The sequence below is a fragment of the Nanorana parkeri genome, unplaced genomic scaffold (assembly GCF_000935625.1).
Source record: "Nanorana parkeri isolate BGI_ZX_2015 unplaced genomic scaffold, ASM93562v1 scaffold193, whole genome shotgun sequence".
NCBI classification, from domain to species: Eukaryota; Metazoa; Chordata; class Amphibia; order Anura; family Dicroglossidae; genus Nanorana; species Nanorana parkeri.
In genome coordinates this window covers 1454747-1467748 of record NW_017306461.1, presented here as the reverse complement: position 1 = coordinate 1467748, position 13002 = coordinate 1454747, and the positions used below count along the sequence as shown (strand labels likewise).

Genomic DNA, 13002 nt, shown 5'->3' with positions numbered 1-13002 from the left:
GGGAACGGTTCATTGTGCACTGCGTCCCGTCCAGCTCATTGACATCACTGGTTGCCAGCAGCTGGGTGGTACAACTGTCAGTGAGCTGGGCTGGACGTCGCCAAGAGAGTCACAAGTTACTAAGAGCTCTTAGCAACCCGGGACACTATGGCTGGAAAGAGGGCGGCAGGTGTGCCCCATGTGACCCAATGAGATGCCACCTGAGGCAACCACCTCAGGCTGCTTCCCTCTAGGGACAACCCTGTATAGGAGCCACAATATGTGCTCATTACATATTTATAGGCAGTGTTTTCTGCTTGGTAATACTTCACAATATTGTGCTTCACTATTCCTCTCTCTCAGCAAAACTCTATGGGTCAGGTCTGAAAACCATAGATGAGGTATAAGGTTCCTCTTTGAAAGAGAAGCCGGAGTGGAATTGTATCAGTCCTAGTTTGTTTTTCTATTGTTTCTATCGTTTTTTTCTATTGTTTATATAGTTTTTTATCACTATCTATATACATCTTAGGCCTTGTTCACACTGAGCGCGGAGCAGGTGCAGAGCAGAGCAGTTGCAGACCGGATCAAAACTGCGTCCAATGTATTCCAATGGTACTTTTTGCTTCAGTTCACATCGTAGCGTGCAGTTCCAGAGCAGGTCCAGAGCAGGTAAAAAACTGCAGCAGGCTCTATTTTACCTGCTCTGGATCTGCTCTGGAACGCATGCAAATGCATCAAAAACGCATGCAAATACCTGGAATGCACTGAAAGCCCTTTTTAAACTTAAAAACATGTATATATATATTTTTTTTTACCAAAAACGGCCCGGAACGCATCAAAAACGCGGAAAAAACGCGGCACAACCCACTGCACTGCGTGTGCAGAAACCTGACCGCATCTGCTCTGCATTTGGTGTGAACAAGGCCTTATACATATATATATTTTTTACAAATAAGCATTCAATAAATGACAAAGGGTTCCCAGAGCATTATGGGCAATCCAAGGAGACAACTTAGCAGAACAGCTTGCTTTGCAGCTTCCTTTGTCTGATTGCATCCTTGGGCTCAGCCATCTGATAAGGGAGGAGTAACTGTTACAACGATTCTTTGAGGCTGATTGTATAAAGGAGTTGAACATATACAGGTGAAACTCGAATAATTGGAATATAATAAAGTTCATTTATTTCACTAATGCAACTTAAAAGGTGAAACTAATATATGATATAGACTCATTACATGCAAAGCAAGATAGTTCAAGCCGTGATTTGTCATAATTGTGATGATTATGGCTTACAGCTCATGAAAACCCCAAGAACCCCAAATCCACAATCTCAAAAAAGTAGATTATTACATGCAATCAATAAAACAAGGATTGTACATAGAACAATATCGGACCTCTGAAAAGTACAAGCATGCATATGTACTCAGTACTTGGTTTGGGCCCCTTTTGCAGCAATTACTGCAATTACTTTTGCACGATATTCTAATTATTCGAGTTTCACCTGTATATACAATAAATTGTGTGCATATTCACTTCAATTATCCAATCATATGCAAATGAAATGAGTAAACAGACATCTGCTTTTCACGTGATTGGATAATCAAAGTGAATATTTGCACAATTTATTGTGTGAACATTCCCAACTCCTACAGTAAATCAGCCTCATTGAGTTCTGTCAACAACGGGCCTCTGAATAATATTCAGTTATAAGTTATAAGTTAATGATGTGAAAGGCGACTAGAGCTTAAGCTGCCAGCTGGATAAAAGACTACATAATATTTATATGCAATATTTCCTATTAACCTGAATAAAAAATAAAAATATAAAAAAAGAAATATGTAATTGAAAATGTAATTTTATTGCTCCTGATATAATAGAATATGTACAAACCCCATTATAAATTCCCTGTTGGTTCTTTTGCAGGGTGCGGGAGAAAAAAGACCTTCCAATGACCTTGGTAAAAAACCCAAGAACCAGAAGAAGAAGAAGAAAAAGGACCCCAATGAGCCCCAGAAACCCGTCTCCGCCTACGCCCTCTTTTTTAGGGATACTCAAGCAGCCATCAAAGGACAGAACCCCAATGCCACCTTTGGCGATGTGTCCAAGATTGTTGCATCAATGTGGGACGGCCTGGGCGAAGAACAAAAACAGGTAAGTTCTTCTAGCTATAGGCCCATTTAGCCCCATATTGGAAGTATTATAATGAAGGGAAATTAGAAGACTAGCCCATATGCATGTACATCAACCATGGAAGTTCTATGAGGTCCCACAGCTCCCACAGCAAGCAGTAATGTGTCCAGGATTGTTGCATCAATCTGGGACAGCCTGGGGGAAAATAAACAGGTATGTTCTTCTAGCTATAGTCCCCTTTAGCCACATACTGGAAGTAGTATAATGGAGGGAAATTAGGGGACTAGACTATATGTGTGCAGGGCTGGATTTACTCTCTCCGCTTGGAGATAGGAATTCCACACCCCTGCTGCCCCTCTGCTCCTTGCTCCCCTAAGGCCGGGCCTTATTTGGCTTTGTGGGAAATCCGGCCCTGTATGTATGTGCACCAAACTTGAAAGTTCTATGAGGTCCCTCAGTAAGCAGTAATACTTGTTGGGTGGTAGAGGGACATTCATGTGAAGAGTAGAGCGTAGCACAATGATTTTCCCAAATTTAGAGTTGAATTTCTCCATTTTTGCTGCTTAGCTAAAATTTGGTTGAGAAAATACACCCATAAGAACCCCTCCACCTGTTTTTTGTTTCTTTATTTTTTGTGTGTATTTTATTGTCATTTTATTATTTTTTTCATGGGCAAAAATAGGGCACAATAATACAAAAAACAGTGAAAAAAAACAACCCTCAGGAGCCATATAAAACCTGTTGCACCCTTAAACACTACCTTAAAGTAAACTTTTTCTATGAACAATATGGGGCTGCCATTGCGGACCTTCTTTGGAAAAAGATAGTTGCTTGGCTGTTATTCTGGCCTGATACTTTCTGAGTCAATGATCTAGAACAAGTATGGAAGTCAGAAAAGTCAATGTGATATCAGAAATCATTATCTGAGTGCTATTTCTGGGCAAGCAACTTAGTGACATCAGTAGGTCAGCATGGCAGCCAAGGGACTAGCAATTCCAGAATGAGCAGTGAGAAATGGCAGCATCCATGTCTAAGATTGGGTTTCAATTTTCCATGGCACCCTATTGCACAAAAGCAATTCAAGTCCAACGCACATGCATTGCAGTCCACCACAATGCAAAGGAACACAATGTATTGTGAGCTGTGCCAGAAAAAATGCTATATGTATGTTTTTTGTTCTGTTCTGGTGAGTTATCAGCATATTCCAAATAATGGGTTGCCTTAACGCAACGGCATTAACGCTTGACACAACACTCATTAATGTGTGTATGTTAACACAACACACAAGGACAGAAGTGTGAACAGGCCCTTAATGTTTTCGTAATCTCCTCATTTGTCTGTTGAGCTATTCATATGGTGTTGACAGGCATCCCCCTATATGTGATTAAAGGAAACCTGCCCCTGAAAGGAATATAGAAGTTACCAATTCTGACCTACTGTATATATTCATTTTTCTGATGACCTTTTGTGTTTATTGCAGGCCTACAAGAGGAAGACTGAGGCAGCAAAGAAAGAATATTTAAAGGCCCTTGCAGCTTACAGGGCAAGCCTGGTCTCCAAGGTAAATGTTTAAAAGACTGTCAACCTTTATCCCACGGGACTTTCACTTAAAACACAGACATTATAGTGATATCATCATATGATACATGATCACAGATTATATCATGTAATGGAAAAGTACAACCAGGCCCGGTTGTACTACCGCAAGGCAAGTCAGGCGGCCGCCTGAGGGCGCTGCAGGGTGGGGGCGGAAAAAACAGGGCATTTTGACAAGTACTTGTACTTGTCAAAATGCCCCGATGTTTGCGCTATGTTTTTTTTGTTTTTTTTCACTTACCTTCGGTGCGGGAGAGCAGCGGCGAGTCAGCGCTGGTCCAGTGGGAGGAGCTCCAGGTGGGGTCCTAATTTAGCTGGCCGGCGACTGCCAGAGGATCCCGACACGCGCGGCACCTCAGGCAGTCACCGGCCAGCTAAATTAGGACCCCACCTGGAGCTCCTCCCACCGGACCAGCGCTGACTCGCCGCTGCTCTCTCGCGCCGAAGGTAAGTGGAAAAAAAAACATAGCGCAAACATCGGGGCATTTTGACAAGTACTTGTCAAAATGCCCTGTTTTTACAGGGGGTCGGTATCGGGGGGGTGGGGAGGGGGCAAAAATGCACCTTGCCTGCCTTGCCTAGAATCCTAGAAACCATTATCCCCTTTGCACAATTAGACTCACATGGGCTACCATGTTTTTTATCTAGCCAAGCATTAAAATGCAATTGGTACTAGTTCTGAATGGACATCAAATGTTATTGGTATTTCCACAGGGGGACAAATGCCATTGATACTGCTGCAGGGTGACAAATGCTATTGGTACCTCCGCAGGGTGACAAATGCCATTGGTACTGCTGCAGGATGACAAATGTCATTGGTACATTCACAGGGTGACAAATGCAATTGGTACCCCTGCAGGGTAACAAATACCATTGGTACTGCTGCAGGATGACAAATGTAATTGGTACATTCACAGGGTGACAAATGCCATTGGTACCCCTGCAGGGTGACAAATACAATTGGTACTGCTGCAGGGTGACAAATGCCATTGGTACTGCTTCAGGGTGACAAATGCCATTGGTACCCCTGCAGGGTGACAAATGCCATTGGTACCCCTGCATGGTGACAAATGCCATTGGTATTGCTGCAGGGTAACAAATGCCATTGGTACTGCTGCAGGGTAACACATGCCATTGGTACTGCTGCAGGGTGACAAATGCCATTGGTACATCCACAGGGTTACTGTCAGTACATTGCAGGGACAACACTGTCACAGTATAGATGAACATTTGTAGAAAAACAAAATATATAAAAGTCAACATAAGAATGCACTCTGAAATAAGTTCACTAGTTATATAAGTATAATGTGAAATCGAAATCTGATTTTATTTATTTATCTTTATTTAGAGCTACACTGACCAAGGAGAAGCCAAGAATTCCCAACCCAATCAGCCCTCCAAAATGATTCTCCCAAAACAATCCATGTATAACATGCCCCCACAGTCATCTTCCCCCTACCCCGGCCTTGCCTCTTTTCTGTCCCCTGCCGAATTGCAAAGTTACCGTGGCCACCCTCACCCAAGCCTTTCCCGAACCCTCAATGCCAAATCAATGTTGCCCAGCCTTAGTGCCTCTCCTCCGCCCCCTTTCCAGATTAGTCCTCCCCTCCACCAGCACATGCGCCACCCTCCCAGCTCTCTCCTCAATCAATCTATGAATATGCAGCAAGGACAACAACCTTCCATCCTCCCCTCCTCCATGGGACTACAGTCACCGATGAGATCATCTCCCACAGGTCAACAGGTGAGACTAAAGGTGTTTATGGTTTTTCTGTTTGGCTAGCAATCAACCACACTCCACCTGTCATTGTCTAGTTGCTTTGGGCAACATGATCGCTTTTTCATTTCCTGTGTCTCATAAAATATGCCCATCACAATGTATCTTTCGGAATCGATGAATCTTCTGTAATTGATCACCATTCTTTTCATTCACAAAATAGCATGGTTGAGTGTGCTGTCATATGATATACCCATTTAAACATCTGCCTCTTCCACTATAATGGAGTCAGGCCAATCTGATAGTTCTGTTTCTCATTTTGCATTGTCCCATTGTATTATTTCAGTATGTAGAACATACCGGTTAGTTATCAATGTCTCTTATAACAGTCCATAATTTTCTCTTTTCCACAATTGTTTCCAGGACTTCTCACATCTCCCATCAGAATTTTCAAGCAATGTTGGCCCACGATCCCCAGCCTCCTCCAATCCCCCAGGAAACACAGAGTGGGACAATGAATATCCCAGTAGAGAGTGTGGGATCAATCACTGCAAGTGAGTATTCCAAATTCACTATTTGTCTATAACACATTTGATTTTCTTTGAAGACTGTTGTTGTCTCATTCAGTAATGTACAACTTACAGTACTTCTACACAAGTGCAAATGTTTACATTTAAATAACAGTGAATCACTGCAGATCCCTGTGCAGCAATGGGCGCTGTGTCCTACTGGTTGCCAAAGAATGACAGGAATCATCAAAATAAATACATATATTTATTTTTGATACTTCCTCGATATGTTTGTTACTGCTCTAAAGTGCCTCCTATGATTCCTGGTGCTCGGCTCTGCCCCGTCCTCAGGTCCTACTGCCTTGAAACTATGGCCATTCTTACCACTGTGTACATGAGGTATAAAAGTGTTGTCTTAGTCTGAGCACTGCGATGCTAACCCATGTCATCTATAAACAGCAGGGAAGAGATGAGAGAACAAGACAGTAACCTTGATCATAATATAAGAATATGCAATACATTCTGTTTACAGATCACATGATCCCAACACCCCTTATGCCCTTTTTCCTGTATATATTGACCTAGCTAATATGATGGCCTATTTTTTCACTACTTGCTAATTATAGATAGGCAAAACATCCCTTTGCTCAGAGCAGGGATGGCCAAACTGCGGCCCTCCAGCTGTGGTGGAGCTATGAATCCCAAGAGGCTTTGCAAAAATTCACAGCCACAGACATGACTCCCTGAGAGAGATGATTTATGGGATTTGTTGTTTCACCACAGCTGGAGGGCCGGAGTTTGGCCATCCCTTTGCTCAGAGTGTTTGGATTGATGAAAAGTGAAATTAAATCTAGTGCAAAGTAAATGCTAAATGAAACACCTCCGCTTTTGTTTTAGTATTCTTAACTCAGGCCCATCATGACAGCTGCAGGAAAGAGCCACAGCATGGGTTGGCAGTTATACATTGTGGAATGGGAGGGCAGTGGTAATACACTGCTGAGACCACTGGGCAAAGGGGTTAGTTTTCAGGTTCAATGCTTGAATTAGGACTATTGTTTTTTCCCTGGTGAGCCTTGCTTTTACCCCATTTCACCTCCACTTTTAAAGCAAAAATTTAATAGAAGAGATTAGGGATGCACCGATACCGGTTTTTCGGTATTGAGTACGAGTGCTCATATTTATCTTTCGGTACTCGCCGATACCTAGTACCAATAACGCATGGGTCATGAGGTGACGAGGAGGCATGAAGCCGTCATTGCACGGCGCCTGGCTTCCTGATTGGCCAGCTTCTGGCCAATCAGGATGCCGGGCAGCACGTCATTAGGCGCTGCCCGGCTTCCTGTTTGGCCGGGAAGCCGGCTTCCTTGCCAATCAGGAAGCTGTGCAGCGTGTAATGATGCGCTGCCCAGCTTCCTGATACCGTAAATATCGGGTTAGGCATCGGAGCATTTGAGTACTCGCCCAAATACTCGGCATCGGCACCGATACTAGTATCGGTATCGCTGCATCCCTAGTTATCACCTTGAGCACCTATGGTATGTTTAAAGCCTGACTGAAGTTGCATAAATAAATATTCAGTTACATAGATATTATTCAAACAACCTCTATTTATTAGGGATGCACCAATACTGTTTTTTCGGTATCTAGTACAAGTACCTATATTTTTTCTTTGGTACTCACCGATGCCAAATATCGATAGGAAGTCCCATTAAGGAAGCCAGGCCACATGTAATGATTCGCCGCCCGGCTTCCTGATTGGCCGGGAAGCCTGTTCCACCCCCCCCCCCCCCTTTCACCAGGTGATGAGGAAGCATGGAGCCGGCTTTCTGACTAATCAGGAAGCCGGGGGGAGGTGGGTAATGACTCGCTGCCTGGCTTCTTGATTGGCCAGCTTCCCGACCAATCAGGAATACTAGTATCGGTGCATCCCTACTATTTATATAATCTTGCCTCTGCTTTCCTGTGGCAGTAACCGGACAGGGTGTCCAAATATGATTGCTCAGTCCACGCTGCAACAGACTTTCTACTAGTTCACTTAGTAACCAGCACTCAGCTCTGCCAGCATAAAGCACTGGTATTAGGACGGAGAACAGAAATTACAAGGAGGAAAAAATTTGTTTTAAATGCATTTCCAAGCAAAACTCACCCAGAAATTACAACAGGGGTTCACAACTCTAAATGGAGTGAGATTTTAACTCTCCAGCACCTATAAAAACCTTAAATACCTATTGAGGTGAACTAAACCTTTTAATTATTTCAATGTTTTTGGAGGTTTTCTACATTTCTAAGATTCTTTTTCCTTTATTGCAGTCCTCTGCCTGGGGACAAGCCGCTCTACCTCACCTAGAACCACAGACGTACTTGCAAATGAAGGCTGAAGGAATGGACATTTCAGAGAGTCTAAAAGCACTGGACATATAGAACAAGAATGGCATGGTCACCAAGACAAGCAGACTTAAGTGGTTGTTTCTTCTTAAGCCTCTGAAAAGCGGCTTTGTTTGCAGACGTGTACTTGGTGAAGCGAGCAGCCAAAACCCCCGTAACTTGTAGAGATCAAAATGGACACCTCTTACCGCCTCCTTATTTGTTACGGAAAGCATGAAGATGAATAGCCTGTGAGAGGGGACTTCCCTTTCAGAGCTCATCTGGGCATATGTAAAGAGGTTTGTGAATATTGTATATTTGATATTTCCCCGCCTCCCCCACCAAAACAAATACTGGTTTGTATAAGGGGGAGGGCAGTGACAAATACCTAAATAAATTGTGCAAATATACAAAAAAAAATCTGAAAATAAAATGTGATAAAAAAAATAATGAAAAATGTAATTTGTTGAATAGTTGTAAGTAGATTTATCATGTGGTTTAGGACTGTGCTAAAGACATCTTAACAATTTTTTTTTGTGTATAGAAATTAAAGGCGTAGCTTACTTTATAGTAAAAGCATTTTATATTAATTGTAGCACATTTTTTTAGTTATACATAGGATGTGTAAAATACTGCCAAATGTTTTTGGTTTTTTTCCTTACGTTTTATTTTTACAGTAAGAAAATCATTTCTATCTGTGCTGAGTCATGAAGTTATTCTATTTTTTTCCGGTCATAATTTCACCTTATTCTAAATGTTGACAATTTTATTTATGGGAAGAAAAAGAAAATACAAAACGGATTTCTGATTTAAAAATAAAACTGCTTTTTTTATGTTTGGATCTGCGCTGCCTTGTCCTGGGCAGACAAAAATATTAATTTTGTTTCACGATTGCTTATTTGATTTTTCTTTTTAATAAAACATTTGAAAAAGTGGCGCCATATTGGAGTCTTTGTTTGTTATTTTTTTATTATAATATTTACATTACAAACAAAAAAATAAATCATTGCAACAAGTTAAAGGAAATAAAAGTGCCTGTTTATGTTCTCAGCTCATATCTTACAGTTCAAGATGTTATTTACTACATTTCAATTTACTTGTTAGTTTGCGAGTTCTACCTTTAACTGGCTTACACTATTATTGTGACTGTATGCCTCTATCCTAAATATAGAATGTATAAAAAAATAAATAAATGAAAGAAATAAGGAATGATACATGGGCAATAATTAAATTAGAGCTGCGGGTAAAATGTTTATTAACCCTTGCATGGGGGCAACTCTAAACCTTTGCCCCGGGTGATACACTGTCTAGCTTCCCCACTTTTCCCCCGTTCCTTGGATCCAGCTGGCTGTGAAATAGCTCCCTCTTGCCTGTCTCCTCCTAAGCTCCAATGATGTCCCTCAGCGTTCTCACGTCCAATACACAGTGTATATGATTTCTGAGACCACTGCAGCGAATGGAGAGAGAGGCTCCAGGAACCGGTCTAAGAGCAAACCGGGTCCGAGGAAAGGGTGGGTTTAACTTTATTTTCCTCCCTAGACAAAAACAAGCACTTAACCCTCGCAGTGTCACGGGTAGCCCCACTGCAAGGGTTAATAAACATTTACCCAGAGTTCTGCTTTACAGTACATGCCCAGGAATTTCCCAAATTTACTCCCAAACCTTCCACTCAAGATCATGTCCCAGCATCTCTGTTGAGCAACAGCTTTGTTTCCTTCTTGTGACATCACAAGGCTTGTAATAATCTTGCAGGGCGGCTGCCGGAAGCGTAATTTATATTGATTTAGTCATGTCCCCAGAACTGCATCTCCCATGAGCTCCTTTCCTACACACTGTGAGTCAAGAGTCAAGGCAGCAACACTGGTTTGCTGGGTGGGAAATCAACGTGCTCACGTGGAGTGGGGCAGACAGGGCTAGTGAGGCTGGTTGAGGTGTCAGTGTAGAAAAGACACTAGAACTTAGGTGCACACTGTTTTTTGTGAAAAACAATATTGTGCCGATAATCATACATATCTTACATATCTAATAAATACATATCTAATAAAAAGCTCATATATGTGACTCAGTTATATATGTTTCAATTTATTAGATATGTATGATTATTAGCTCGGCACAATATTGTTTTTCACATTTTCCAGATATTTAGTTATATCCTTAGTGCTTGGTAGCTCTTATTTACACATTACACTTACTGGCGCTGATCACCTTTATTGTTTATTTTTAGCACACTGTTTTTTGTTGTTTTTTTTTTGGTAGGATCAACTTTTTCTGTACTTGCAGCATTTTTAGGGCTAAAACATGGGAAATGTGTTTGTATTACAGAGATGTACTGAATATATTTGTTTTTTATTTTGCCCAGACACCACAAACCAAAACATACAATCTCAGCCTGATTTAACCACCCAGAAATTAGAAATTGTTGATATTGTATTAGAATGGCAAACACAATTTCGATTTAGATAAAGCAACTCTTTTGTCAGTTGTGTAAAAGTAAACCTGTGCTCCATTTTGAGCCAAAATACTGCCTAATAGATGTGCCCTTCTGTGATTTCGTTTTACATTTTAAAGGGGATTTTTCTTGACTTCATGGCTAAGCCCTGCCAACTGTCATTCCACTGATTAGTGAAAGTGTCCTTACTGACCACTGAGCAGGTCCACAAGACTGGTGGATGGCAAATGGTGGACCATAGTTGTGGAGTAAGGGAAAGTCAGGCCCTAGCAATAAAATGAGAGAGCGGGGCCAATAAAAGTAGAAGCGGCCATCTTGTGGTATCTAATCTTAGGCAAGACTTTTACCTAAAACATTTAAAATGGAGTACATGTTCAGTATAAGAAGACATTGGCTAGAAAGTATTCCTTTACCCTTCTCAATAGATGCAGAAATTATGTCCACCCAATATGCTAAAAGTTCTTGAAGGGAATCAATATTTACTACAGAGGGCTTTTGTGACTCCTACCAACTCCGCAAACACAGGAGCTCATGTGCCCTGGTCCCTAGACCGTGACACTGATTCCTATAAGAAATGCAAAAAACACAAATTTTTGGGCATCATTGAAACGAGCACAATATTTAATAATACTGAACATCCTGAATAAAGAACCAGAGAGTGAGAGAGAAAATCAAAGGTATGATGAGGATTAAATTTCTTCATATTATTGTTAGGAAACTTTCTATATATACTATATATGTCTACCCAATAGGGATGCACCAATACCAAGTACCGTACTCGGTACAAGTACAAGTACAGATACTTTTCCAGCTCCAAGACTAGACTAGAGAACAATTCAAAAGTTAGGAGGCAGCTGTCATTTGTAAGGAGCACACGGAGCTCCTGGAATTGTTACATCTCTGTTTTATTGTATGATTGTGTTTTTATAAATATATATTAGGGATGCACCGATACCATTTTTGCAAGTACAAGTACTAATACTTCCCTAAGTACTCACAGATACAAGTACTGATACATTTTTGTTTATTGTCATGTGACAGTTTTTCTAAAACAGTATCGACTAATGATTTCAGGACAGTGGTGGAGCGCCAGAGCTAGGTCCCATCTGCAACTGCTGCAACCCTGGTAGTTCTCATGAAAATGCCAAGTATCGGCACTGGTATCTGCATCCCTACTACCCAATATGCTAAAAGTTCTTGAAGGGAATTAATATTTACTACAGAAGGCTGATTGTTAGAAGAAATGCAGAAAAAAAAACAAAGTTTTGCGTATCATTGAAATGTGTACTATATATAATAATACTGAACATCCTGAATAAAGAACCAGAGAGTGAGAGAGAAAATCAATGGTATAATGAGGATTACATTTCTTCATATTACTGTTAGGAAACTTGCTTTTAAAGCCTTGCTTCCCCTTAAGGCAAATAAAAGCCAACATAAGCATCATCTATTATCTTAACATGTTGAACTGTAAAAATACCAAGAGTTCAGGTGGCGGATAATTTGTTCATGTATTAAACATGTCCATTTACATGGGGTGAGAATGTAGATGTGTGTCTACAGAGTTGAGATTGGGAGAGCTTTAAAGACTTCCTCCAAGGCTGGCCTATATCTTGGGGAAAACAACAGCAATTGGTCGGGGAAAATCCAACCCAGCTGATCAAATTTTCCTCCTCCCTGGAGCTTCAGCTGCAGAATGTTGGGCATGTAATGGGGATTGCATTGCAATACTTTCCCCTTTTACACTGTAACAAGACAAATCAAGTGGAAACTGAGTTGTGTCTCATCACTAAAGCCGATCGGCACACCGGTTTAAGCACCCCAAGTAACACCCCTTTAGTAGCATTAACTCTTTTATATAGGACATTTCCTTGTTTTCCTCAAACTAACCCTGACTTAGAATCTTGGGATAATGTGTAAATGATATTGGGACTATTCTCACTGATTACTATTTCTACTGTTGATGGAAACAATGTGTGTGGACAATAATTATAAAGGGAAAAAGCCCCTCTTTGCCTACTGGGTGTATAAGCATGTGCCTACTGTGCGTTATGATAAATTAGCCCTGGGCTGAAATGATCCTTCGTCTGATCCTCAGATCTTTAAATCGAGAACAAAAGAATTAATGTTCTTCCCTTCTGACTGATTACTCAAATGCCCTGGGCCATATTTTTCCATTTCATCTTGACGGCAATATAGTTACAGTTAGTCAGGTTGAAAAAAGACACATGTCCATCGAGTTTATATATATATATATA

The 13002-nt window shown here is 41.1% G+C and overlaps 1 protein-coding gene across 2 annotated transcripts in view; it reads left to right on the top strand.

Annotated features, from left to right (window-relative positions):
- TOX2 (TOX high mobility group box family member 2) overlaps positions 1 to 9075 on the top strand; it is a 123332-nt gene extending 114257 nt beyond the window's left edge. The window contains exons 5-9 of one of the 2 annotated variants that reach the window (XM_018555358.1): positions 1903 to 2130; positions 3590 to 3670; positions 5054 to 5449; positions 5846 to 5976; positions 8242 to 9075. In XM_018555358.1, coding sequence (XP_018410860.1) covers positions 1903 to 2130; positions 3590 to 3670; positions 5054 to 5449; positions 5846 to 5976; positions 8242 to 8278 — 873 coding nt within the window. In that variant the 3' untranslated portion in view covers positions 8279 to 9075. The remainder of the gene's footprint in view (positions 1 to 1902; positions 2131 to 3589; positions 3671 to 5053; positions 5450 to 5845; positions 5977 to 8241) is intronic. The other variant, XM_018555359.1, reaches the window with a different exon arrangement.
- Positions 9076 to 13002: the final 3927 nt, after the last annotated feature.